At 60.1% G+C, this 27870-nt stretch overlaps 1 protein-coding gene across 2 annotated transcripts; it reads right to left on the reverse strand.

The window, feature by feature from the left end:
* Window positions 1-32: 32 nt before the first annotated feature.
* SEMA6B (semaphorin 6B) lies at window positions 33-27828 on the reverse strand. 2 transcript variants are annotated; one of them, XM_057311437.1, is made up of 17 exons: window positions 27782-27828; window positions 11658-11807; window positions 11393-11516; window positions 9687-9747; window positions 9491-9553; window positions 8989-9090; window positions 8506-8596; window positions 7790-7909; window positions 7259-7347; window positions 5549-5766; window positions 4575-4706; window positions 4201-4350; window positions 3640-3822; window positions 3407-3553; window positions 2595-2672; window positions 2438-2496; window positions 33-2031 (listed from the first exon to the last, which is right to left on the reverse strand). In XM_057311437.1, the coding sequence occupies exons 2-17, from the start codon at window positions 11776-11778 to the stop codon at window positions 1106-1108; spliced, it is 2664 nt and encodes an 887-aa protein (XP_057167420.1). In that variant the 5' UTR covers window positions 11779-11807; window positions 27782-27828; the 3' UTR covers window positions 33-1105. The 2 variants fall into 2 exon arrangements, with proteins under 2 accessions (XP_057167420.1, XP_026336891.1); XM_026481106.4 differs by lacking the exon at window positions 27782-27828 and adding an exon at window positions 12741-13027.
* Between the last annotated feature and the right edge of the window lie 42 nt (window positions 27829-27870).

Genomic DNA, 27870 nt, shown 5'->3' on the forward strand with positions numbered 1-27870 from the left:
CTCCCGCCATTTCCACACCTAGTTCCCCCAAATTCTGCTTGTTGCCATGAGTCTCACGGGAGACTCCCAACTGCTCAGGCAAGTGTGGCCCAGGTCCCGCCCCCCAGAGACAGCAGACCCAGAGTCTTGAGGGCCGGTGGTTGTAAACAGTTTTATTGATGGGGAGGGGGTTGGGGGAGGCAAACTCCAGAGAGGGTCCAGGACTCAGCTGGCCACTCAGCTGGCATGCATGGTCAGCTGGAGGTCAAGGGAGAGGTCACAAGGGGACGGGTGGCATGGGACCCTCTGACCACCCTGGGGCCGTATTTACAGTGGGGCCCGCCCGCCTTCCCCGCCCCCAGACCACCAAGCCCTTTAGACAGCTGCTGCCAATATGACTTCTGGGCAGGCCCTCCCGGCCCCCCTGCCCAAAACCCCTTCTTGTCTCCCCCTCAAACTTCTAACCGGCACCTTGGAGGCCCCCCGGCCTTCTGGAAGCCCCGGCGCCGGCTCAGCCAACGCCCAGGCCGCTGGGGCCACCACCTCGTACACAGACAGGTACACTGCACGCGTGGCCCGCCGCGACACACACACACACACGCCGGCAGCAGCCCTCGTGGGCACACACACACACACACCTCCCTCCCCTTCCTGGCCCCTTGCACACGAACACGGCATGCACACACACCCACACACCCACACACGCCAGGAGCCTGGGTCGAGGAGGGGCCTGGAAAGGGGGGGCGGGGAGGTTGGGTCTGCAGATGCGGCCCCTCCCCCGTCCTGCCGCCTCCAAGCTCCGCCCCCCCTGGCTGACACCCCGAGAACGGAGTTGTGCAATTGGATAGAAATCTGCAAAAGAAACGCCAATTGGAAAACAAACCCAAATCCACGCGCAGAAGGTCAACCTCAAATCCATAGCACATTCCTCCCGCCCCCCCACCCCCAAACCGTCTCAGTGTCCCGCGGCCCCGGGCGGGGCAGGGGGGCCGAGCTCGTTGTGCTTCCGTGTGGCTGAGGGGCCCCCACGCGGGTGGGGTGGGGGTCTTGAGCACCCACTGGAGCTGGGCCGGCTCTCTCGCTCCTGGTTCCCGTGGCTGGCACCGCCGAGGCGCCGGGCCCCGGCCTAGGGCACGGGGGGCGCAGTCCTGTCCGTGCCCCCGTAGGAGGGGAGGTGGGCCAAGTCCGTGGCGGGCCGCACGTGGCGGCCGCGGTGGCGGTCGCCGGGCCGGCCCTCGCCGCTGTTGAACGTGTGCGTGCGGCGCAGGGCGGCGGCCGGCGGGCCGTGGGGGCCGGGCCTCCGCAGGCTGCCCGTTGGCGGCGGGCTCCAGGGCCGCGGGAGGCCGTCGGCAGCGGGGGCTGGGTCCGAGGGGCCCGTGGGCGCCGACACAACGCGCCGGCGGTCCGGGCTGGCGTGCGGGGTGAGCGGGAAGTCGCCGTGCGAGGCGCGGCCGGGCCGGGCGTAGAGGCGCGCGTCTGGGGCCGGCTCGCCGGGCGCGGGGGGCGCGGGCGGCGGCTCGGGGGCGCGGGCCGGCGCCAGCAGCAGCAGGGACGAGGAGGCAGAGGCCGAGAGCAGGGGGTGGCCGTGCTCCCAGGCGCGCGCGCCCAGGGCGTGGGGGTGCGGCGCGGGCAGGCGCTTCTGCGGCAGCGGCGTCTGCTCGGGCGTGGGCAGCAGCCCCGAGTCCAGGTCGTGGGGGCCGCCCTGCAGCAGCGTGGCCTTGGCCCAGCCGTTCTGCATCAGGGGGGCCAGCAGCGCCTCGGGGGGCCCCCCGGCGCCGCCCACGCCGCCGCCGCCGCGGCCCCCTGGGCCGGCCGCCCGTCGCTCGCCCAGCCGGCTCACGCTCAGCACGGCCTCGCCGCCGCCGTGGGCCAGGATGGCCTCCTTGTCCTTGCGGCGCGCCAGCTCGCGCCGCTCGCGGAGGCCCACGTACCAGCCCACGCTGAAGCCGGACACCACGGCGCCTACCACGAAGGCCGCCACCGACGACGTCACCAGCAGGTTCACCGACACCAGCCCGGCGCGCTCCTCTGCCAGGCTGGCCCGCAGGAGTCCTGGCCGGGAGCGCCACGTGAGAGGGGCGGCGGGGACGGCCCGGGCCCGCCTCCCGCCGCCGCGGCCCCTCCGGCTGTGCGCCGGTCCTCTCCGAGTGTGTCTGTCCGTCTGTCCGTCTGTCCGTCTGCCTCCTGGTGTCTCTGGGTCCCTTTCAGAGCCTGTCTGCCTGTCTCTTGGCATCTCTCTGCTGGTGTCTGTGTGTCCTCTCCCGAGTCTGTCTGTCTGCTTCGTGGCCTGTCTCTGGGCCTCTCTCTGTCTCTCCCTTGCCACCCCTCCTGGAAGTGGAACCCCTGCCCCTCCAATGCCCTAACTGAGGCCACCTCCGTCTTTCTGGGCCTGGGCATCAAAGGGCACTAGGAGAACCCTGGTGGTGCCCAGCCCCCTGCCGTCCCGCACTCCGCTTACCTGTACAGTCCCCTAAGCCTGCGGTGCTTGCCCCGGACACGTCCTGCTCAAAGGCGCCTCTAATAGGGGTAAGAAAGGCAGTCAGCAGAAACCTCTCTCTCACAGCCTGAGCATCAGGTGGACCAGACACGCTCCCCCACACCGTCTCCCCCAGTACCTTGTGCCGGGACTGAGGAAGATGCAGGAACCATCAGGGGCCCACCCGCAGTACGGGTCCTGACTGCCAATACAGTTCCTAGAGCAGACAAGTGACCCAGTGGGTCCATCAACCACGGTCCCTTACGAGGCACCTCTGACTGTCAGTTCCCAGAGTCCTTGTGACAAATCTTTGAGCTAGGGGCTACTTAGTCCCCCACTTTATAGATAGGGCTCAGGACAGTTCACTTGTGCCCGAGTGGCAGAGCGGGGCCTGGAGTCAAGGTGTCATTACTGCCGTGAGGGCAGGCTCCAGGAAGGATTTCTCCTTGTTGAGGGCTCAGCTGAGCCTGGGGGCGCACCAGGACGTTACATCTGATCTTGCCCCCACTTTAAAGGCAGGAGGACAGCTGTCTTCCTGACCCCAGCTTTCGCTCCTGCTGCTCTTAAAGATTAATCAGATCTCACACCTTCCTCTGTCCACAGCCCTCCAGGGCTCCCACCTTTGAAAGCCCAAGTCTTCTCCATGGCCCACAAGACCCGGCCCCCGCAGGACTGCCCCATTCCCCTCCCGGTGCTCCCCTATTCCCTCTCTCCCCCTCGCTCACTCTGCTCCAGCCAGTTGGGCCTCCTTGAGGTTCTTCCAACATAAAAGGCCCGATCCTGCCCCAGGGCCTTTGCAGGGGCTGTGTCCCCTGCGTGGCTCATCAGCTCATTGTTCAGTGAGTCAGAATGCTGTTGGGCCCTGGTCTTGCACTTGGTTCCCCTGGCTTCCCATGCTCATTTCCCCTTGCCTCCCCCTCACCTCCACCGCCTGCCCCCGGGGGCACTCACTTCATGCACCCTGAGTACTGCTGGCAGCGGGCCACAGGCACGCGGACCACACAGCGGGGGAAGGCTGCCAGCAGGCCACCTGAGGCTGTGTCCAGCTCCAGGCTCAAGAGCCGCTGCCCTGCCTCGCCGCCGCCCGACCGTCCACACCTGCGGGGGTGCAGATTGGTAAGACTCGAGGGGGAGCCCCATCTCCCCACCCACCGGTCCCACCTCCGGACCTCCGCCCACTTCACCTGTCTGGCCGGTAGGTCTCAAACTCCTCCAGGAAGACACTGGGCCCCGTGGTGCCCGAGGTGCTGGCATTGGGCCAGATGAGGAACTTGAGGACGGTGCCCACCTCGGAACCCAGGAAGACAACGGTGTGGTTGCCCCAGGGACCAGCGCCCACATCCACAGCCACTCGCGTCAGCTGGTGCCTGGGGCCAGGGTGGGCAGGGGTTAGGCTGGTCCCATAGCCCCTGTGGTGCCCTGGGCACCTGCAGAGACAGCACCCATGCCAGGCACAGTGGATGTGGGCATGGGAACATGGGTGCACATCACAGAGAGACAGACCCCCAAGCTGGGCTCCAGCCTGGGCGCGTCTCCCCTTTCACCTCTCTCCCCCCGTCCCCACCGCGCGGCCCTGGGTCACTGCATGCTCAGCTGTCCGGAGGGCCTGGTTGTAGCAGGACCGCTCTCCTCTTTGCCCTCATGCCCACAGGGGGCCCCATTCTTCCTCCCCACCCACCACCCCCGGCCTGGGCTCTCATCACCACCCACTGCCCCGCCGGGACCCAGCCACGCATGGGACTGACCGCATTAGAGTTCGCACGATCCAGGGCGCGTGGCCCAGAGAGGGCACCGCTTCGTCCATCAGGGGGTGGGTCTTGACAAAGTTGAGGATCTCGTCCGGGAAGGCGCTGGAGGCATTGTACTGCATGCCGGGAGCCGCACAGCACCCGGGGCTAGGTGGGGAGGAAGCGGTGGTCAGGGTGGACTCGGACATCCCTACACAGGGGTTCTGATTTGCCAGGGGACCTGCTGCCCTGCCAAAGGGCCTCAGTTTTCTGCGTCTGTGTAATGGGTACAGCTGAACTCAGCAACAGATAACCACCTGGAAGTCCCAGCCCTTTGTCCTAGGGTCTGGACCCCACCTGGGCACCTGTTTCAGGAGCGAGGGGGCTCTCACCGGGGCCGCGGCACCTGATCCTCCGGCACGGGCGTCCAGATGGACTCAGGGGACTTCTGCTCACGGAAGCGGCCTTCAAACACAGCGGCCACCTGAGTCATGTCAAAGGCGCAGACAGCCGAGCCGGGGATGCTGGGGGGGTTAGGTGAAAGGCAGCGGTGAGCCTGGTGGAGGGCACTGCCTTGGACAAGCACGCCGGAGAGTCTTTGTCCCAGTAAAGCCGTCAGATGTTCCCTCCCCTGGGTCACAGATGCCACCTACCCAGTCCAGTCACTCTGCTTCCTCATTAGGGCTCAGACCGGACCACAGGTCAGCTCCTCCATGGCCACCCATGTCCCTCCATGGCCACCCGTTGTCACTTGCCTGGACATCCAGTCTCCCAGATGCCACTCTTGGCCCCTTTCAACCCATGCCCCAGGGGGCTCTCCGAAAATGCACATCTGACCTTGTCTCTCTTCTGCTCCTCATTCTCCCATGGCTCCCCAGAGCTCTCAGGATACAGTCCAGGCTCCTCCCAGTGGCTCGTCACCTCTCTGCCCTCATATCCTCTACTCTCCCCCTTGCCCCCTCCTCTCCAGCCACGGGGGTGGGGGGGCCTCCTCCCTATTGTTTAAACATACCAAACTCACTGCAGCCTCAGGGCCTCTGCACGTGCTATTCCTCCAACTTGGAATGCTCTTCCCTCTCCTGCCATCTCACACCCATTGGTGGCATTCCAATGTCCCCTCCTCCAGGAAGCCCTCCCTGACCCCCTCCTCTAAAGGCAGAGGATGAGGACATCCCCCATCTGCCCACTTCTGATCAAAGGGCCATGGAGGGTCTGTATCTGGCTTTGTCCCACCCCAGCCTGGGGCTGATGCCGCTCGGGAATCCAATCTGGCCCAGCCCAGGACCCAGGGAATATATGATGAATGTGGAGCGCTCCGCTCCTGTCCCCCCAGTGCCCCAGTTTGCTCCCCTCGGGGCCCTCTGACCTGTTGCTGGGAGTGGAGAAAACAGCCAGGACCACGGGCCGGCCCCCCAGGCTAACCACACCCGTGACGGCCTGCAGCACATTGAAGTAGAAGTGGGAGTCCCCAGGCACGGAGCAGTTGAGCCGCGCCTTCAGGAAGGACGTCCACTGCTTCTCCAGCACCCGGGGGGAGCCTCCCAGGTCATTCTTGCACACCCGGGCCACGCGGGACACCACCACCTGTGCGACAGCAGACAAATGGGGGCCTGAGCCCCATGTCCAGGAGGCTGCCCTCAGGCCACACTGGCCATCACCCAGGCCGGGATGGAGGAGTCTGTCCCTGGCTCACTGTGTGACCCCAGACAGTCACCATCCTCCTCTCAGCACCGCATTCCCCAGTGGAAACGTGGGGATGTCAGTGACGGTCCTCGCAAGCATGGCCATCCCAATCCGAATCTCGCGTGTTTGCGGATCGCTCACGGTGTATCAGGCACATAATCCTCATCATCTCCTACACTGCTCCCAGACTCTACAAAAGAGGGGACGATATCCCCATTGTACAGATGGGGAAACTGAGGACCAGAGAAAGAGAAGTGACTGGCCCAAGGTCACACTAGTAGTAAATGGAAGATTGTGCACGTAACTGTCCGGCTGCCTGGATGGATGGATTCCTGGATGGATGGATGGATGGATGGATGGGTAGATGGGTGGATGGAAGAACAATTTGAAAGAGACCATGGTGGATAATGAGAAAAATAATAAAGGAGATGATGGATGGGTAGAAGGATGTGTGTATGGATGAACGGACAGACGGGTGATGAAGGGGTGTGCGGGTGCACCGATGGGCGGGTGCACGGATGGGCGGGTGCACGGATGGGCGGGTGCACGGATGGGTGGATGGGTAAGTGGATAACTGGGTGGTCGCATGGAGGAGGAATAGATGGACGGGCAGACGAAGAAGAACATCAGGACAGACCAATGGGTGAGTAGTTCCGTGAGTAGACGGATGAGCGGACGCGTGGGGAGACGGATGAGCGGACGCGTGGGGAGACGGAACGTTGAATAGCATGGATGAGTAAGTTACGGGGGGGCGGCTAGACAATTGGATATACGGAAGGGTGGACAGATAGAGGAGGAGATGAAGGAGCTAATGAATAGGACAGATAAGTGGCTGGTCAGGGATATGAATGAACGCTCAGGTGGCTGCATAAATGGGTGAGTAAGGAAGAGAGTGGGACGTCGAGTAGATGAGCAGATGGGTGGATGGATGGATGGGTGATCGTTGAGTCGATGGGTGGGCAGACGGGTAAATGGATAGATGATACGTGAGTGGACGGAATTGTGGGCGGGCTACAGAGATGGGTAAGTGAGAAGGTGGCTGAGTGCGAGGGTGAGTGGACAGAGGGATGCACAGTGAATGAAGGACGGATAAATGGTTGAGAGATGGGTGGGTGGACAGGCGAATAGCAACGACACCAGGCCTGGAACCCGAGGTGTTACTGGCCTTCAAACCCATGAACCTCAGCCAGGGCTGTGTGCACCAAGGCCGCTCCATAAACGTCTTCCAGCCTCAGGGGCCTGGTCCTGGCTGGAGTGGAGGGTCTTGAGGATAAGAGGTGGAGGGTGGCAACTCTTGCCCCTGGTGGAGATTCACCTCTATTCCCCACTTCCCACGACCAGAGTCTCTCAGCTCCACGCCCCACTACCAGGAGTGGGAGAGACAGGACCTCACCTTCTCCAGGTAGTTAAACTCCATCGCGATCTCCCGGAAGAAGAAATAGACGTGGCTGCCCCACTCCACCGCGTGGACAAAGTAGGGCTCTGTAGGAAAGGAGGGGGCAGAACCCAGTCCCTGACATGAGAAACAGAGTTTCTGGGGGCTGTGAACACATCAGCTTGGTGAATGCTTTTACAGTGGAGGGGGGACACTGGCCAATTACCCAGGCAAAATAAAACAGACTCAAAGATTTTGGGGGTGGGTGTTGGGTGTCAGAATCCTAAAAGCACTGTCTACCCTCCACAAACAGCAATATCAGCTATCTTTGTTGAAGAGCTAAGTTCCCGCTATACACCTCTTGTAGTTCCATTCCAGGCTTCTAAACCACCCATTTCCAGCAAGTTCTACTTTAGATCCGACTGAAATCCTTCCTCTAGCTTCATCTTCAATGAGGTCAGTAGGTTCCAAAGATGAGATGGGAGCCCCCTCCCTGTCTCCTCTGGGGCTCTTATTCTGGTGGGGGGATTTGATGAATGCCTGCCCCACCTTTGAACCACTTGGAGTCGTGTTTCACGGTTCGCAGAGTGGGCCGGTCCCCCAGGCTGCGGTAGATGACAGCATCGATGGCTAGGAAGTCGGTCACCGTGGCGGTGAAGAGCATCCCTTCTGGATGGGCGTGAGTTGGGGAGAAGCAGGTGAGAAGTTACATCACAGAGGCCAGGGGCGGGGTGAGTCAAAACTTGATCTTCCAAGACTGAGCCCAGAGCCCAAGGAGCTCCTGTCCCTACACTGAGCCCTGACGCCACCTAAGCCCGAGACCAGGTGGATCTCAGCTCCCCCAGCTGAGCCCTGACCTTGGCTGAGTGCTGACCATGGCTGAGCGCTGACCATGGCTGAGCGCTGACCATGGCTGAGCCCTGACCTTGGCTGAGTGCTGACCATGGCTGAGCCCTGACCTTGGCTGAGCGCTGACCATGGCTGAGCGCTGACCATGGCTGAGCCCTGACCTTGGCTGAGTGCTGACCATGGCTGAGCCCTGACCTTGGCTGAGCGCTGACCATGGCTGAGCGCTGACCATGGCTGAGCCCTGACCTTGGCTGAGTGCGGACCATGGCTGAGCGCTGACCATGGCTGAGCGCTGACCGTAGCCGAGACTCTACCTGCATCACAGCCACCTTCACACTAACCCAACTCCAAGAGTGGAAAACGCCACATGGGTCGGGGCTGGGCCCCATCAGATGGTCAGAGCTGGGGGCACTCACCGGAGAAGAGGGCAACGTTGGCGTGTTTGGGATCATACGGGCAACGGGCCATGCCGCTGATGTTGTCCCCGAGGGGCTGCAGTGTGTCCATCTGCAGGGGGGACGGGGCCTGAGTGACAGAGCTCCTGGCCACACCTGGCAGCCCCCCCACCCCTGAGGAATCCTGCCTCCACCTTGGATGCTGTGGTCACTGTGGCGACCATGGCTTTGGTCAGTCATTGAAGCTCTCTAGGGCTTAGTTTACTGATCTGCGAACGGGTCTAAGAGTCAGTTCCAGTTAATCCTATAACTGGCTTGTAGCTTAAATAACTATGGCTTCTGGGATCTCCTTTTGAAGCCTCCTCTCGAGGAGGGCATATCCAGTAAGGCTTCCCGTAAGAGGTGACGTGGCCTGGGGAAAGGGCTTGGCCAGCAGAGGGCAGGTGAGCCAAGACCAGGAGGTTGGCCCTGGGGCAGGCAGGGCTGTGAAAGGCGGGGACTCACGCTGTAGTTGGCACACACGGGGTTGAAGGCATTGGAACCGCACACAAAGAGCGTGGATTCGTCCCGAAGAAGCAGCACCTTTACAAAATTTCGACACTCGCCCTGTGGTGGGGCGGGAAGACAAAAGCAATGGTGGGCGTGGCCACGGGGTGGGCGTGGCCAGTGTAGGGGGCGGGGTGGGCTGCAGAGTGGGGCCGGGGTGTGGGCGTGGCCAGGGCTGGGACCACATCAGGGGCTGAAATGGGACTGGATCTTCCAGGGGACTGAGGAACCCGCCACCGCGTAGGAATACTTTGCATCGACGGTCACGGAAGGGATGGCGTTCCGGCAAGACCAAGGCTGTGGGCGTGGCCATGCCTGAGGACCACCCGGGGGCGTGGCCAGGCTCTGGGCGTAGCCACGGCAACGCGAGGGTTCTGGCGGGGGACGGAGACCCAGGGACATCTGCCCCGGGCTGGGCCGGATTGGGGCGTGGCCGGAGGCGTGGCCGGGGCCCACTCACCTCCTGCTTGCCCTTCATCCGACACACGTTGATGTCACTGGGGTTGGAGCGCCAGGTCAGTTTCTGAGAGCAGAGGGAGTGGTGAGGGGAGCGGGACCCCTGCCGCCCAATTCTTGCTCCCCGGCACCGTGTCAGGGCCCCCTGGCAGGAGCCTCAAGTGCTGCCCCCACCCCTCCCACCTGGGCCCCCTCCTCACCCGCTGGTACCGCAGCTCCGTGGTCGTGGGGGGCTCCAGCTCCACCCGGTACAGGTTGTCCCTGGGGGAGAGGTGCAGCTAGTGAGGATGGGAGCCTCCCGCCCCCGCCCCCCCCCTCCTGGCAGCAGCAGTCGTGTCCCGCACGTAACACGCAGGGGCGCGCTATGCCTCAGCCGCGCCTGCACCACGGAACATGCCGCGTGCTCCAGCGTGCCATCGCACGCCTCCCCGGGCCCGAAAAAGACCCGCAGGTTCTAGGGCCCCATCCACCTTGACACGCCACCTCACGCTTACACACCCCATGGCTCTAGGGGCCTAGTCCCAGCATGACGAACTGTCCGGTGCCCCTCCCACCACCTCTCAGGCTCCCCCAGGCTCCCCCCCCCCGCAGAAACTGCCCAGGTCAAGGTCACTGGCGACCTCGTGTGGAGTCCAGCAGTCACTTCTCTGTCCTCCTCCCCCTCGTGCAGTGTCTGACTGACTCTCCCCCCCAACCCTCGCCCCCCCCTTCTCCTGGGAACTCCCCAGGGACGTCACTCCCCTCCCACCCCTCCGGCCCCCTCCGTCTCCCATCCCTCCTCCAGTGCCCAGACTGGGTCCTTGGGCCTCCCCACCCGCTCCCCTCCTGGGCAGCCTCATCCACTCCCCCCATTCCCCCACCCCTGGTCTATGGCAGGATGACACCCACAGTCCTGTTTCCAGCCCAGGCCTCCCCTGAGCTCTAGACTTGGGGTCTGGCTGATCCTGGAGGTCTCTTTGGGGGGGGGGGCTCCCTGGTGTCTCACACTCAGCTCAGCCACGCCGCACCCGACTGTCCCCTACACCTGTCCTGCCTTGTTGCTCATCTCAGCCGAGGCCACCCTGTCCTTCCAGGGATGAAGGTCACAACTTGGGAGCCACCCTCAACTTGCCACTTCTCCTTGCCTCCCCCACATCAGCCAATATTGTCAGCTCTGCCTTTAATGTCTACCAAGAATTTACCCACGGCTCATGCACTCCGGGACCAGCATCCTAGCTCACCCTGAACCAGGGCAGTCGCCGTTGCCTTGGTCACCCTGCTCCTGCCCTCGGTCTGTCCTTCCCGCAGCAGCCACCAGAGGGTACCCATGAGCACCTGAGCCAGGTCCCACCCTCCTCTGCCCAAAGCCCTCCAGGGCTCCCACCTCACTGGGGGAAAAGCCCAAGTCCTCCCTGAGGCCCACAAGGCCCTGCATGACCTCCCTGTCCCCTCTCTGCCCTCCCCTCCCCCCTCTCTCCCCGTGACCCACTCTGCTCCAGCCAATCGGGCCTCCTCAATGTTCTTCCAACACCCCAGGCCAGATCCTGCCCCAGGACCTTTGCATAGATTGTGCTCCCTGTCCAGATTTCTCCCTCTCCCCCGAAATGTCCCCATGGCTGGCTCCTTATCACCCAGGTCTCAACTCAAGTGTCATCTTCTCAGAGAAGCGCTGGAGCCCCACATCAGCAACCTCTGTAGAAACCAGGGAATTCTAACCAAAAAGCTGTAACCACCTGCAAACACACCATAGCAGACTCCGGGCTGTAACCACCGGTGGAATTCAGTCAGCACCCTTTCTAAAGTCCCACCCCAAAGATGCCAAACTGTACTCCAGCCAAACAATACGGCCCATCAAGCAAACCTCCCCCAAATGCTGCTACCTGCTCCCCACACCTCACCCTACACTCTGCCAAACAACCCCTCATACCTGTCCCCGATGAATAGGGTCCTGTTGACACGCAGGACTCGCTGGATGTTGAGGTCGTCAGCACCCTCTGCAGGGGTCAGGCGTCCTGGCCCGCTGCCCACGAACACAGGGTAGTGGTTCAGGTCTGGGGGAGGGTTGGGGAGGGCTGTGATCCAGGGCTGGGGTGAGCCTGGCCTGGTGAGCCCTTGAGGGAAGTGGACAGCAGACCCAGCTGGGACCCAAGACCCTTCCTCTGGACCCCTGCTCCCCCAGGACCCCCACTCACAGTCCCTGGGGGCCACGCTGAGTGGCGGTGGCTCCTCGGGGAAGAGGCCGTTGGCTCTCCCCAGTAGCAGCAGTAGGAGCAGTGGGGCCGGGCGAGGAGGGGGCGCTCGCGGGGTCCGCATGGCGAGGTCGGGGCGACGAGAAGTGAGACCTGCGGGCGAGGGGCCTGGTTGGTGAGCTGCGGGGCCTGCAGTCCCGCCCTCCGCCGAGAGATGGCGCCTGCGAGCCGCAGTGGCCTGGCCCTTCGAGCACCAAAGACACTCCCCATTGGGGTAATAATAAAACACACCACCAACCACGGCAATAATAGTAATGCCGGCGCTTATTTAATTATCAGAAAGACTTTCTGACCACATCGTAGTGAGAGCTCCGGAAATGGTTTCTAACAAAAAGCTAATAATGACAATATTTAAATGACTTTTAAATGAAATGATATTAAGTAATTAAAAAACAGTCACGATAACGACAGACAGAACACTTAACAACCCGTACTTAAGTAATTCAATCTCAAAACATATATTCAAGAATTCTTACAATTAAAACACAACAATCCTGGGGCACCTGGGTGGCTCAGTCAGTTAAGCAACTGACTCTTGATTTCCACTCAGATCGTGATTTCAGTGTGGTGAGATCGAGCCCGGCGTGGGCCTCCTTGCTCAGCGCGGTGTCTGCTTGTCCCTCACCCTCTGCTCCTCCCCCCCCACTTGCTCACTCTATCAAATAAATTAATAAATATATCAAATCTTAAAAAAAAAAAACCCACAACAATCTTAAAGTGAAAGGCTCAAAAAAAATTTTCAGTGTCTTAGAATTTAGAAACCACAATCTGGGAACTGCTATCCTTTAGAATCGTAGAATGTTGCTGGCCGGGGACCTCAGAGGGGCCCCGGTGTGTCTGACTTCCTTCCCAAGTCCAGTCTTTCTGGCCTCTGCTTGAACACGTCAGTGACAGGCACCTCGCTACCTCTCAGGGGAGCTTGCTTCCCGCCCCCCGTTCAAGGTAATTTGAAGCACCTGCCCGGTGTGCAGCATGGAGACTCCTACCGGATGATGACCGGTTAGTGGAAGTGTGAGCAGAACTCACCCTCTGGAACCCAGCCCTCCACACCCCTACCAGCAGGGGTGCCGTCTGGAGGTCCTGAGAGAAACCTGCAGCCTCGTCCTTCCGGGAAGCCTCAGGCAAGCCCCGTGCCTCAGTTTCCCCGTCTGAACAGCAGGGACATCTCCACGCCCTGTCCTGGCCTCAGAGCTCCAGATTCTGAACCCCTGGAGGTGAAGGTGGTACGGGAACTTTGGCCCTGGAGTGCCTGCCTCTGAGGATTCAGGGCCAAAAAACAGGAAGGCCTTGCGTGGACCAGAAGAGCTTCCTCTCTATGACCCTGGACTTCCAGGGTTTGTGACTCAGAGGATGCCCGGATCCCACGTGTTTGCGGGACATGCCTCTACTTCCTTAAGAGCTTCCTTCCCTGGCTCCTCCCCTACTCCACAGCCTCTCATGGCTCCCAGTGACCCCAATCTAGGTCCCAGCCACTGCAGAGCAGTCAAGGCCCCCAACATGGCCTCCAGCCTGCTGCTGCCCTCCCCCCCAGCCTTCTCCCCCAACAACACCTGCCTGGGTCATCCTGGCCTCTCAGGAGCGCTGTCCTTTTTTTTTTCTTTTTTTTAAACATTTTTCTTTTTATATTGTGTTAAATTTACCATCTTAACCATTTTTAAGTGCACAGCTCAGTTGAGCACTCACACTGTACTGCAACCATACCCACCCTCCGTCTCCAGAACGTTCCGTCTCCCCACACGGAGACTCTGTCCCCAGGAAGCACGGACTCCCCACCCCCTGCCCCAGCCCTGGCTCCCACCATCTCCTCTCTGTGTGGACGGGACTCCTCTGGGGACCTCCTGGGAGTGGGGTCCTGTGGGATGTGTCCTTCTGGGTCTGGCTCCTCTCACCGAGCACAGCGTCCTCAGGGTCCCTCCATGTCGTGGCAGGTGTCAGGATGTTCTTCCTTTCTAAGACTGGACTCTGTTCCAGCTTGGGGATGGACTGCACTGCGCTTATCCGTCTACCTGTCGATGGAAACGCGGGTTGCTTCCACCTCTTGGCTATTGTGAATAAGGCTGCTAGGAACTTGGGTTTGCAAACATCTCTTTGAGACCCTGCTTTCAATTCTTTTGGGTGTAGACCAAGGATCACATGGTGATTCTATGTTTCACTTCTCTGAGGAACTGCCCCCACCTCACATTCCCGCCAGCAGCCCTTCCTTGCTAACATGTGTTCTTTTCTGGTTTCTTGATAGTTGCCATTCTAATGGGTGTGAGGTGATGCCCTGTACATTCTATTCCATGTTTTATCAGAACCTTCCAAACAAGGCTTCCATTCAGTGGCCATGCAGGGCTCCAGAGCCAGGCTGCAAGGGTTCAAAGCCCAACTCTGCCATTTACATGCTGTGTGACCCTGGACACGTTCTGGCCCTGGGCCTCAGTTTCCTCATCTGTAAAATGGGCATGGGAACAGTATGGATCTCCTAGCTGTGGCAGGTATTAGCACAGCACCTGGCGCGGCGCAGGTGCTCAATAAATGCTAATCACTATGATTCCTGCTGTTGCTGTTGCCACAGAACGTACCAGAAGTGGGGGCTGGGTGGTTTCCAGGAATTACTTCACAGAGCCCCCCGCTGGCTGTAGTGGGAGTGGTGTAACAGTCAGCCCATTCTGCAGATGTGAAAACTGAGGGTCTGATTTGGGGGCTATGGTCCCACCAGAGAGGATGTGGCAGCTGGGTGGAACCCAGGGCTCTCTGGCTCCAGGATTTTGCTCCTAGGGGTTGAGCACCCCAGTGGCCATAACGAAGATCAATGATCACCCAGCCCATTCCCTCAACCCTCAACCCAGACAGGCTAGCAGTAACTTAATACCCAAGTGCATGAATGGGACCTCATGGCTGACTTTTTCTTCTGGTTTTCTTGACTCTGTGATGCAGCAACTGGAGCCTGGGAAGGAGTCCATTTGCCCTCTCTGTCCACCTGACCCCAGCCCCACAGATCCATCCAAGGACCCCTGGGATCCACACTGGGCTTTTCTTGTCCGGACCTGTTTCTCCTACCAGCTCCTCGACTTAAGGACAGCCCCAGCATCCCCTAGCCTAAGAATGGGGTGTTGACCTCCTGTCCCCTACCTGTCCTCTGAGTGCCCTGTAGCCCAGCCCCCACCTCCTCCTGCCTGGTCTCCCAGCCTCCAGTCCTGCCCCTTCGGTATCCTCCCAAGGTAGCAAAGGAATCTTTCTAGAACTCAAATCTCACCTGTTTTTCCCCTGCTTTAAACCAGAGTCTCTTCCCTTTGCCACTATCAACATTCAGGGCAACTATTCTCTCTGGGGGAATGTCCTGGGTACTGGGGGGGGGGGGGTCAAGCAGCATCCCTGGTCCCCCCACCTGATGCCAGGAGAACCCCCAGTGTGACAACCACAGATTCCCCAGACATTTATCCAGTGTCACGGGGGGGAGAGGGGCAAAATCAGCCCCAGCTGAGAACTTCTGCCCTAAACCCTTCTATGGCTCCCCAGTGCCCTCAAAATGAAGTCCCAGCTCCTCTCCTCCACTTCCACCTCTGGACATCTGCGCATGCTCTTTCCTCTGCCTGGCACACCTTCCTCCTGCTCCCAGTAACCTGGTAAACTTGTTCTGCTCAGACACCTCCTGCAGGAAGCCTTCCCAGATCAGCCCAGATGGGCTTCCTCCAGACTCCCACGTGCCTGTGTGTCCCCCATGAGCTCCCTGAGCACCCTACCTTCTAACTGCCTGGCTGTCTGTCTTTCCCCCGCTGGACAGTGAGACTCCTGAGAGGGCAGGATAGGGTCTTGGCCACCACTGTGTCCCCAGCACCCAGCACAGGGCCCTGCATACAGTGGGAGCCCAATAAAAAATAAAGGTAGCAAACACCAAGCACTTACTATGTGCCAGGCACTGTAAAAACTTAAATTAACTCATTTAATCCGCAAACACACCCAACAGGCGGGTGCTGTGAAACTGAACTGAACCCCACATGCTTTTTTGGGGGAGTCCGGGCCACTCTGGGGTCGACTCACTGCACCTGGCCTCAGTTTACCCCCTGACCTGGGGTTACTGGAGGCCTCGGCACCTCCCCCATCCCCCCAAGACCATCTGCTTCTCTCCATGAAACTCGAGGCGCTTCTGCCAGCAGCCACCCGGCGCCCGCCCAGATGAAGCCTGAGCACCTGGCCACCGGGAACCCCCGCCAGGGCCAGATGGGGGGAGCCGCGTGGCCAGCCTGTGCGCCCCGCGGCGTGGAGGGCATCCCTTCACCCACGCGTTTGCCTGCCCGTGGAAGGGCGTGTGTCCTGCCTGCGGCCCTGGGGACACACAGGAGATGCAGTCAGAAAGCTACAGAGCACCCCCCCCCCCAGGAGGCCTCAGGCTGTGGCAAGACCTCTCTGCCAGAACCCCAACCATCACGCCAACTCTTGGCACCCGGTCCCATTGTACAGATGAGAAGACTGAGGCAGAGGTGGAAATTCCTCAAAGCCACCCTACTTCACCTTCTCGAGTCCTCAGGTGGCCCCTGGACCGTCTTCCCATCTTCCCCACACCTCAGTTACTGTGACTTTGACATAGGCTCTAGTTTCCTTCTGGAAAATTTCTCCCACCTGGCACCTCTTCAGGTCAAGGTGTCCGGGCTCCCCTGTCCCGCGGCAGGTCAGTATACATTTTAGGATCAGCCGCTAAGTTCCAAACAACAGATACAACATAAACCCTGTCGGGATTGTCACCTGAACGGCGCTGAACGTACAGGTCAAGCTGATCTCCTGACTGGCAGCTGATGGTCCCCACCCCCGGCTGGCGCCTCCTCTGTCGCCCCTGCTTCGGCTGATGGCGCAGGCCCCGCCTGGGAGTCCTCCCCCAGCGCCCCCCAACACCCTGCCCCCCAGCCTCATGCCCTCACCCTCACGCCCAATGCCAGCAAGTCCTGTGGGCGTTGCCTTCAAGTTTATCCAGAATCCTCCCTCCTTTCCGGTCCGTTCCTGGCCAGCACCCACCGTCTCCCGCCCGGACGCGCGCGGTCCCCTCCACCCTGGTCCCAGGCTCCCTTCTACATCGCCGCCCCCCCCACCGTCCGTCTTCCCCGCAGCGGCCACCAGAGGGAGCGTTTGAGCCGTTGAGTCAGGTTGGCCCTCCTCTAACCACAGCCCTCCAGGGCTCCCACCTCCCTGGGGGAAATCCTCCTCCCTGCTGCCCCCAAGTCCCTTCGCGAACTGTCCCCAGACCCCTCCCCGCCCTCCCCTCCCCCCATCTTCCTCTCGCCCGCTCTGCTCCAGCCACACGGGCGCCCCCCAGCGAGGCAGGTGTGGTCCTGCCGCAGGGCGCCAGCGAAGGGTAATAACTCATCTGTCCTTGCTCCAGATCTCTGCGGCAAGGCCACATCCTCACAGGCAGCCCCCCAGCCCTACCCCTCTACTCCGGGAGCCTCTACCCTTTCCATGCACACCATGCCTCTCCCCACCGATATCGCACTCTCGAAGGGTCCAATTTAGACCTTTTGCTCCTCTGAATGTGGTCCTGAGACCAGCAGCCTCAGCCTTACTCGAAGCCCTTAGAAATGCAGAGCCCCGTGGGGCTCAGATGGCTCAGGTCACGGTCTCCAGGTCCTGGGATCGAGCCCCACGTCCGGCCCCATGTCGGCTCCCAGCTCATTGAGGGGTATGCTTTTCCCTCTCCCTCACCCCCTGCTTGTGCTCTCTCACTCTCTCAAATGAATACAATTAAAAAAGAAGAAAGAAGAAAGAAAGAAAGAAAGAAAGAAAGAGAAAAGAAATGCAGAGCTCCAAGCCCCCCCCCAGCCCCCCCCCCCCCAACTAGAGCCTGCACTTAGTAAAATCTCGTAGGGATCGGCGTGCACAACAATCTTCGTGCATGGGTACCCCCAAATAAAATAATCACCCTCATATCGGCCTGTTCAGAGCCCGTCCGCCCTGCTGGACGGCGAGCCCTGGGACAGCAGTCTGGGGTGTGTCTTGGTCAACGACGCGTCCCCACAACATCTGGCACACCACTGGTGCTCAATAATGGCTTGTAGTAAGTGACTGAACTAAGTGTCAGCATTAGGAGTGGAGTCCAGATCTGCCCTCCTCCCTGGTTCCACTTGGCCCACGTCCACAGGGGTGTGGGCCCCGCCACACATGTCCACAGGCCCTAACGTCCATGGCGCGTAACGGCCTCTGTGTGTTCACACGTATCCATAGAAGCAACCACAGCACACGCGTGTGCCCAGCCATGGCGGGCCGGCTGCACGTGTGCATTCACGCCCGTGTGTCAGAGTTTATACACCCATCCCCCCATGAAGCTGCTGCCTGCCCCCCTCCCTTGATGGCTTTCTGGCCATCAAACAGTTTCCGAGGACCTCAATTCACTGGGCGCCAGGCCGGCCAACCGCGGGTCTAATCTTATTGGTGGGTTGGGGAAACTGAGGCCCAGAATGCAGGCTGGATGGACAACACTGTTAGCTGAAGAGCTCCAGGGTAGTGGCTGGGTCTCCAGCATCGGCCGGCCCAGGTTCAAATCCCGACTCTGCCCTCCGAGGGTTGCCTCCCCCGCGTGGGCCTTGGTTGCCCCACCTAGAAGCAGCGGCTGACTCCAAGTCCAAGCCTACAACGTTGCCGCTGGGAGGACATAACGCAGACCAGCGCCGTCCAACAGAAAACCACGCCCACACGTGTCCTTTTCAATTTCCGGGCGGCCACATTCAAAAGGGGAAATTCATTTTAATAATGTGTTTTATTTAACCCAATTGATCCAAAATACTGTTATTTCCACCAGTAATCAACGTAAAAATGAGTAACGAGACATTTCAGCATGCCGTTTTTCGCATTTAATCTTCGGAATCTGGTATGTGTTTTACCTTTAGACCATATTTCAATTCGGGGCAGCCACACGTGATTCAACAGCCATGCGTGGCCAGTGGCCACTGCTGCCGACAGCCCAGCTCCAGAAATAAGCCCGCAGCTGGGGATGATTCCCCCCTCCTCTCCGCCTTAGCAGGGAAGTTCTACTTTCTATCTATCTGAAATCCCTCTTGCTTTCAGAGGCTCCCAGACGCTAAAAGCCTGGGGGATGGAGTTTTGGTCCCTCCTCGGGCCTGGGCATTTCCCTCCTAGCTTTTGAGAATTTGGGCTTGAAGGGCAATGCCACCCTCCTCTCTGATCCCTCTCCCCCAGGCAATCTTCACAAGCTCAGCCCACACCGCGCTCAAAGGCCAGCAATGGATCCCTAGCACCCACAGAAGGAAGAGCTGATTTCTATGCGCTGACATTTAGGAAACCCTCCCACCCTGGGGATGACCTTAACCTTCACTTGCCCTCATCTCCTGCCAGGCACGCCCAGAATTCACCAGTCCCACATCCAGGTCTTTGCTCAGGCTGTCCCCTCTGCCGGGGGATGTCTTCAGCCTTCTCAAGGCCCAGCTGCTCCCCAGGACCCCCCCCCCCCCAATCCCCCAGACATAGTCAGCTTGCTTTTGCTCCTTGAAGCCCCACAGCCAACTCCTGCTTACCACCTATATCAGCTACATGTGGGTTTTCCTTCTCCAGGAAGCCTTCCTTGACTGCCCTGGCTGAGCCTCTGTGTCCCTGGGCTCCCCCAGCCACCACCCTCCTTCACCTCCACCCAACCTCACCAACCTGAGAGCGACTGTGTCCAGCTCTGGCTCCTACACTGGGAGTTATCCATTCACTCCTTAGATGAGCAATTATTGTGTGCCAGTTGTGTGCTAGGCACTGTTCCAGGCACGGGGACACAGCAGTGACTGAGACAGTTGCAAAGCCCTGCCCTTGTGGGGCCCCCACTCCACGGGGGAGATGGCAGGGTATGCAGGTTACCAAATAATGGTAAAAATGGCAGGTGGTGGCAAAGGGGCTGCTCAGGTCCGGGGTTGGGGGACCCCTGGAGGAAGGACATTCCAGCTGAGGCCTGGGGATTGAGGAGGTAACAGCAGTGAAGATGTAGGGAAGGGCGCTCCGCAAGGGCAAAGGCCTGGGGGCTGGAAACGTTCCCGGAGCAGTGGGATGATCCCAGCGGGTGGGGGGAAGCTGCCCGAGAGAGAGAGAGAGAGAGAGAGAGAGAGAGAGAGAGAGAGAGAGGGAGAGAACCTCTGGGATTCTCCCCCTTCTCCAGACCAGACACTGTACCTCAATTTTCTCGTCTGTAAATTAAGGCACACACCAGGACCCGGTACGCAGGTGTTCATGTGACGTGAAATGGCCTCGCTGGGCGGCCTTGGGCCGACAGCTCACCCTCTCTGGGCCACTGTGCCAGGGCAGGGCACCCAGGGACTGTGGGCCAGGCTCGGAGCCCCTGTTTCTCCATCTGCCATGGCCAGGATGGGGGCGGGATGCCGGTTCCAGTTCCATAGAAGGAGCTGCTGTCAGCCTGACGGCCCCAGGATTCCAGCTCCGGGGCCGGTGTCCCCGGGGGGATCGAGTAACCCAGCCCAGCAGCCGGGCCCCTGCGCCTTCCAGGTCTAGTTACCGGCTCTGCTTACAGCTGCCTCCTCTAGCTGCCTCAGTCGCCCCCTGTGGCAGCCCAGTCGGGCTCCGGGGCTGTCTAGGAACTTGGCAGAGCGGCCAGAGGGAGTCCCTGGGGCCCTGGCCGCGGAGGGGCTGGGGAGAGAGGCCCCCTAGCCCTCCAAAGTCTGCGGGATGCCGGTGAACTCATCCCTCTCCCTCTCCGGCCTGGGCTGCAGCAGCACGTCCTCCTGCTTCCTCCTCTACAAACCGGGGCTCTCCCCAAATACCAGCCCGACGAGTGTCCCACGAACAGTCCCTACTTGCAAAAGAGCTGCGGGGATGTTTACTGCAGACTTTCTGAGCACCCACTGCGCACGAGCACAGCCGGAGCGTCCGCCGTGGCCAGGGTCACGCATGTCCAGGGCTTGGTGCAGAGCGGGGCGCTCAGCAAACACTCAGTCCATGCTGGGTGCTCGCGAGTTTCTGAGCCACCTTCCGCGTGCAGCCCGCAGTGGCCGGCAGAGCAGGGATTTACACTGAGATTTCATGAAGCCCCGACACTGGGCCCCGTGCTGGGCCCAACAATTCATATATGTGAACTCATCTCCTGCCCACCCCAGCCCAAGGAGACAGACACCAGCACCACCATCTCCGTTTTGCGGATGGGAAAACAGGCCCAGAGACGTGAAGCCACTCGGCCAAGGTCACACAGCACGGAAGGGTGTGGCTGGAATCCGAACCCGGGCCGCTGGGTTATGCTGCCTCTTGCCGAGAGCCCATGAGGCGCCATCTGTCTATGAGGCCGAACAGCCAAAATGCATGTTGGTGGATACGCAAGCGAGACCCAGAGAGAGGCTATCCTGTCCCCAGGCCACTCGGGGAGCCAGGGTGGAGAACAGGTGGAAGAGGCAGGACTTCAAGTGGGGGCCACAGACCGGCCCCCGGGGCTCCAGGCCCAGACGAGGGGGGGGGCTCTGGGTAATTAATTTTAATCACTGTTTGGAAATTGGGCCGCCAGGAGGCAATTCGGAAGCAGCAACTTGTAATTAGGAACGGGGAAGGGGGGGCTGCTTTCTCCGCGATGCGGCGACCATTCTGAGAAAATTAAAGTGTCATTTATACCCAGTGGGTAATTAGAGGGCCTGGGAGGGGGCCGCCCGCCCGAGGGGGCTGGGGGCTCTTGGGGAATCCAGAGTGGGGCTGGAGCTGGGGCTGGGGGGGGATGGACACCCACAGATTCTCAAGGGGGGAATTCTGGGTAGGCCTGGGGACAGACGGACCCTGTTCTCAGCCCTTGAAGGAAATGCAGAGGATCTGAGCCCTGTTCTTGGGGCCAGTTTTGGGGGACAGAGGGGAGTAAGGTTTGGTTCTGGGGGCTCCACTTTAGGGAGGACAAAGAGATCTGGTTCTTGCCCTTGGGATCCAAAAAGATGGCGAACCTGGTCCTCCTTTCTTGGGATTCTGGAGGCCCTCCTCTCCCCCAGGTTGATCCCTCCACCCAGATTCCTCCAGTCACTCTGCCCCTCCCCCAGAGGCCCTGTGTGGGAGGCCACAGGGATCCCCAAGTGGGATGGGACCAGAAGGGCAGTTCTGCAAGGGGACACCACTAAGAGACGCTGGGTGGGAAGCAGGCAGGGCTGTGCTAAGTGTTGCTGGGAACGGAAGACCTGACAAATGAACTTGAAGAAGACAAAGGCGGGAGATAGGTCCTGGGGGACAGCCTTGGGGTCAGAGTGGACCACAAGTCCTGGTGAGTCAGGGCTCAGGAATGGCAGAGATGTTGGCAGAGTGACGTGGGCTCTGGGGGATGGGGCATGAGAACTGTGTGTCAACAGAGAAAAAATAGTGAGGGCCAGGGGCCCCTGTTTTCTGGGTGACCTCAGGGAATTTGCTACCCCAATCTGTGCCTCATTTCTCCACAGAGCCTGGGGCTCAGACCTTCAAAGGGGAATGACAGCAAACACTCAGGGGCATCTATTGTGTTCTAAGCCCTGTGTGGGGCAGGTGGGAGGCGTTCTTATCATTTTATGGTTAAAGAAACAGGCCCAGAGTAGGTGAGTGAGAGCCCAAGTTTGTACAGCTAGGAAATGGCCAAGCTGGGACTCAAACCCGGGACATATAGTCTAGACACTACACTCTTAACCACAGTACTCCCCACACCTTAGAGAAAGGGGCCCTGTTTCTCTCCACATCCTTTTGTAAGCAAGTCCCAAATCTACCCCATCCACCAACTTCTTTCCCCTTCTCCTGCCTCAGCTAGGCCGGCCCCCATCATCGCTCATCTGGACCAGCACGGAGGCCTCGCCCCTGGTCTCTCAGCTCTGGCCCTTGCTACAGCAGCCATAAGAGGGCTGTGAGTCCCGAGTCAGGTGCTGCAGCCTTGGCCCGCAGCCCTCTGGGGTTCAAGCCTCACTGGGGGTAAAAGCCCAGGTCTTCCTCTGAGGCCCCCAAGGCCCTGTAAGACCTGCCCCTCCTTCAGTCTCTCCCCCTCACTCACTCTGCTCCAACCACACAGGCCTCCAATGCACCCAGTGCACCTGGCAGAGTCCTGCCCCAGGACCTTTGTACTGCCTATACCCTCTTCCTGGAATGCTCTTCCTCCAGATCTCCACATGACTGGCTCAATCCCATTTTCCAGGTCTCAGCTCAGATGCCACTTCCTCAGAGGCACACTCTTTGACACCATCGGCTAGAACAGCCCTGTCCTCCTCAGCTACATGGCCCGGTATTACTGTCCTCGGGAAAACTGATTATACTTGATGTACGTTATTTCCCTAGTTGGTATCCGTGCCCCACCTGGCTGTGACTTCAACAAAGGCAGGACCCGGTGTGCCTTGGTCATTGCTGGGTACCCAGCACCTAGCACCTAGTAGATAGACACTTATGAAATATCTGTCAGCTCATGAAGTAAGAGCAAAAACCACAAAGCTCCAAATGAGATCAGGGCCAGAGGTCACAAGTTCCTGCTTCTCAAAGTTATTCCTTTTTCCGGAGTAAGAAAAACAACAGGACTATGCCTAGCATGTTGCCTGTGTCCTCTTCTTTAACTGTTCAACCCTAAGGGAGAGAGAATAGCATTTATGCTTTACAAATGGGTAAACTGAGTCTCGACGAGGGGGAATGAATGTGTGAGTGAGTGAGCAAAGACATGGACTCAAACCCAGGTAAGTCTGACCCAAGTGGACAATCTCTAAGGGCAATAATTCAGTGAGGCTGTCTCAACTGCCCAGGGGCTCTGACTCTTTGGCCTCCGGGAAAGGGAGAAGGTTCTAACACTATCAAAGTATGTAGCCACCCCCACTATGAACTCCTACACATCCATCATTGCCCCAGCTTCAATGCCCCTCCTCTGTTCATCTTCTCTGATCCGCTGGGCAGAGACAGAGACCAACTTTCCCCAGTCTCATTTGCTCCTTGTGCCTGGGCTCTGACTCCATGAAGCAGAGAGGGCCAGGTTCTGCCTGTTTCCCCTTCTCCAGCCTGGAAGCCTCTTGAGGGCCAGCTAGGCACCAGAGCTAAAGCCTTTTTCTCTGGGATCCCAGCGTCACCCAGCATGGTCATGGCACACGGAGGCCCCTAGGAGCTTTTGTTGAGTGACGGATGTCCCCAGCTGCCCTGGACCAAGTATCCCCCAGGGCCTCTCTGAGAACCCATATTCCTCCCTGAAGTTGGTAAGTTCTCCCTTAGGTCTGCCCTTGGAAGGCAGGCTCAGCCAGGGCCAACGTGCATCCTGGGAAATGTAGTCCTCGCTAGCCTGGGCCTCCCTCCCAGCAGGCCTTGCGGCGGCCACCAGTGAAGAGTCATGGAGCAGGGCTGGTGGGAGAGGGGTCTCCGGCCCCTCAAGTCACCTCTGTGGCACATTCTAATGCCTGTCACTTTACATGGACATCCCCAAAGGCCAGGTGACGAACGACGGTGATAATGAGAGAGTATGTGGCTCAGGTCCAGACCGATCAGGCCACACACTGAACCCTGGCTCTGGCGGGCCAACCCCGTGCTGTGTCTGGTGGGGGAGGGGGTGGTTGGTCTGCAGCCGCTCCTGGGGAATTCAACAACAGGATGTGGGGCAGGTGGCTGAGGCCTGAGTCCGGGGCTGCCTGGAGCCTCAATTTCCCTACTTCTGCTAAATGAGGCTACACTCACAGTCAGCCCTGGTCACTGCTGGGTCTTGGACAAATCACTCTGAGAATCCCCAGCCCCTTAAATGGCTTAGAGTTTCAGAATCACAGTATCTTAAACTACAGTTCAAGAAAAACCCCAGGGGCGCCTGGGTGGCACAGCGGTTAAGCGTCTGCCTTCGGCTCAGGGCGTGATCCCGGCGTTGTGGGATCGAGCCCCACATCAGGCTCCTCTGCTATGAGCCTGCTTCTTCCTCTCCCACTCCCCCTGCTTGTGTTCCCTCTCTCGCTGCTGTCTCTCTGTCGAATAAATAAATAAAATCTTTAAAAAAAAAAAAAAGAAAAACCCCAGAGTACCCGGAAATTTAAAAGAAATTTGGAGGATTGCCCTGACCAATATCAAAATTATTTTTCCAGGATTCTAGAAAGATGGCTATCAACCTCACTTGCCTGCCTCCTGGGACAGGCAACTCACTACCACTCCAAGCAGCTCACTGGGTTTCCAGGAGCCTGTCTCCTGGTAGCTACCCTTCCTTTCGGCTGCTCAAAGTCTAAAACATTGCCCATTCCCTCCCCTGCTCTAAAACCTTCCATGGGTTCTAACTGCCCTTGGGATAAAGCCCAAGCTCAACTTGGCATTCTTGGCCCCTATCCAACTCTCGGGCCTAATTGCTCATTATCTCCCACCCCTAAAATAGTCCAGCCACTCAGGGCACCCTCAACACACCCTGCCGTGGCTATTACAGCCGCTCCCTCTACCTCGAATCCCTGTCTCCTTCTTCTCCTGGCATCATCCTTCCCATCCCTCAAGTCCAATGCCAGCACCCCCTCGTCCAGGCAGTCTTCCCCGATTCCATCTGTCCTGACACTGGCTGAGGCCTCTCTGGACCCCCCAGCATCTTCTGACAAAGGGCCAGGCAGGCAGGATGGACCATACCCTGGGGTCAGCCAGGGATATTACCTTCCCAGGAGACGGGAGCAACCGGCACATCCTTCAGCCTCCAGGGACCCAGCTCACCTGTCCTGCAGGCTGACGTCAGGGTCACCTTTCCAAGGACAGTTTGATTTCTATCTTCCAGGTCCAGCTCCAGGTAACCCCAGCAACTCCCGTCTCAAGCCCTGGGCAGCCACTGCAGGTGACAAACTCTCCTATGGCCTGGCTCCAGCACCTTCTTGCCCAGTGGACAAAGGCGAACACAAAACCTAGAGGAGGGGGGCCCCTCCCGGGTAAGCAGTACCTCCGCTCAGAGACACCTTCCCACCTCAAAGCAGAGGAGGCGACAGGACCCTGAGGACCCGTGGGTGCTCAGCCCTGGCAGGGGGTAGGCAGGAACCGGAGGGAGAGTAGAGAGGTACAAACCCAGGGCGTTCTTGTGTGACCTCTCTGCCTCATCTCCCTCCATTCCGGCCCTAAACCCAAAGATTGCCTCCTGGGAGATGGCAGCCCAGAGAGGGCTAGACACCTGTCTGAGGTCACACAGCTGTGCTCTTCCTCTCAGCCCCAGCTTTTCCCTCTCCATTGAATTTTTTCTTTTGCAGAGGACTGGGGAACTGGTTCCAGGTCTAAATTTCCACACGGCCCAGAGTGGACAGGGGGTGGGTGGGTCCAGGATAACCCTTGGGAGGGCTCCCAGCGTGTGGCAGCTCCTTTCCCCCTTAACCCTGTCTAGCAACCCCAGGAGGGGAGAGGTCTGGCTTCCCTCTTTGCCCACTCTGCCAATTTCTTGGGCCTCAGTTTCCCCATCTACTCTTGGGAACGGGCCAGTTCAGGGCTGACACATGCCATTTGAACGAGGCTTTTGCCAGGTTGCCACCTACCCAGTATTCAAGGGATCTCCTATGGGCCACAGTGACCTCCCAGACGACTTCCCGGAGAGCTTAGGACCCCCTCCCAGGTGGGCCCTGACCCCACCGGGGAGCCGCAGCCATCTCCCCACATGCTGTGCTCATTCTGAATAGAGTTTAAAGCAATTGCCCAGATACGTCTCCAAATCCACCCCTGAAGAAGCCCAACAGCATCTGCTAGGATGTGGGAAAGAGGCTGGGTGGGGGGAGCCCATGGAGGAGGGGATGCTCCAGCCAGCGGCCTCCTTGAGAAGCTCAGGGAACTCAGAGAAACAGGAAGAAATGCAATTTTGTAAATGGGGTGGGGGGTTCCTCTACCGGCCCATCCATTAGCCACCCTCCCGCTTTCCTCCTTAAGCCCAAACCCAGATCCCCACAGCTTGAAGGCCCCTTCCTCTAACTCCAAGCCTCAGTTCTCCTCCAGTCTGAGGGTCAAAGATGACAACCTCAGGGGTGGGGGGTGGGGTGAGGGGGGCGAAGGGGCGGGGCCGGTAGGATGCCAAAGACCTCAGCCGGAGAGGGCCAAACAGGGGCTGAGGGTCTGTGAATCGCCTCCGGCCACAGGACTCTTGCAAATACTCCAGCTCCAGCATCTACGCGTCCGGGGCAGGGGGGGCGGGGGTGGTTCCTACAGCAGCGCCCCCTCTGGGAGGTGCCCTAAACTCGGAGGGCGCCCGCAGGCGGAGAGCAGGGCGGAGGGGGGGGCACGTGACCCCCGCCCCGGGGACCAATCAGCGCCCGCAGGAGGGGGGCCATACTCGGCGCCCCCCACCTCTCCCGGCGCGCTCGGAGAGAGACGCTTTCTTTGTCCCTTTGTCAGCTCTTGGGGGGCCCCGAACCCCCAGGCCCCCACTGCAACGGGGGGATCCGGACCGGCTGGCTCTCTCCCCCCACCGCGGCCCCTCCCCCGCGGCCCGGGCCCTGTACTCTTTCTGGGCCGGACGTGCGGCAGGAGAGGGCTCAGGGGCGCCCAAGGTGCGGCGCCTGGACCGCGGAGTGGGGTGGAGGGGCCTCACCGGGCCAGGACCACCGCACCGGTCCCGGGTCCGCCTCGACTTAGCTCTCAGGGCTCCGCCCCCCAGCACCACCCCCCACCCCCGGCCAGCAGGCCCCTGCCGGCCCTGAACCCCCCACCTGGGCCCAAATCCAGCTCCCCAGCGGCGCAGCCGCGAGCCCCGTTATTGTGCCTCCCACGGCCCCCCCGGACAAAGTCTCCACCCGCTGCGGTGCCGACAGAACCCCCATTATAGCTCCACATACAGGCCCCCAGGCAACAATCCAGGCCCCCCCAGCTGCGGTGCCATTAGACTCCCCCATTATGGTGCTTCATTCAGCGCCCCAGGCCCAAATCCAGCCCCTTCAAAACGTTGCTACTGGACCCCCATTACACCGTTCCATACAGTGCCCCCCCCCCAAATCCAGCCCCCTCCCCAGTTGCGTCGCTGACAGATCCTCCCGCGATAGCGCTCCACAAACCCCCTCGCCGGCCAAATCCATCCCCCCCCCCCGGCGGCGGGGCCCTTAGGCCCCCATCCTAGCGCCTCACCCGGCCACCCCAACCGACGATTCAGCCCCCCAGCTGCGTGCCGACAGACACCCCGGGACTGCGCCGCCCCCAGCCCCCTCTCGCAGACGCCCCGGGGCGCTTACCTCGGAGCAGCCGCGCCGCGAGTGCGCGGGAGGGAGCGCGAGGGCGGGAGGGCGCGGGCGGGGGGGGGGGGTGTCCGTGCGCGCACCTG

This window comes from Ursus arctos, unplaced genomic scaffold (assembly GCF_023065955.2).
Source record: "Ursus arctos isolate Adak ecotype North America unplaced genomic scaffold, UrsArc2.0 scaffold_14, whole genome shotgun sequence".
NCBI classification, from domain to species: Eukaryota; Metazoa; Chordata; class Mammalia; order Carnivora; family Ursidae; genus Ursus; species Ursus arctos.

Excerpts from the sequence above, each read along its gene's own strand:
- SEMA6B (XM_057311437.1), bottom strand. The coding sequence starts at position 11,778 with ATGCGGACCCCGCGAGCGCCCCCTCCTCGCCCGGCCCCACTGCTCCTA. Across the intron at positions 9,554-9,686 it reads CGGAGCTGCGGTACCAGCGG|AAACTGACCTGGCGCTCCAA; the intron begins GTGAGGAGGGGG and ends CTCTGCTCTCAG. Across the intron at positions 4,351-4,574 it reads GATCAGGTGCCGCGGCCCCG|CCCCGGGTGCTGTGCGGCTC; the intron begins GTGAGAGCCCCC and ends CTCCCCACCTAG.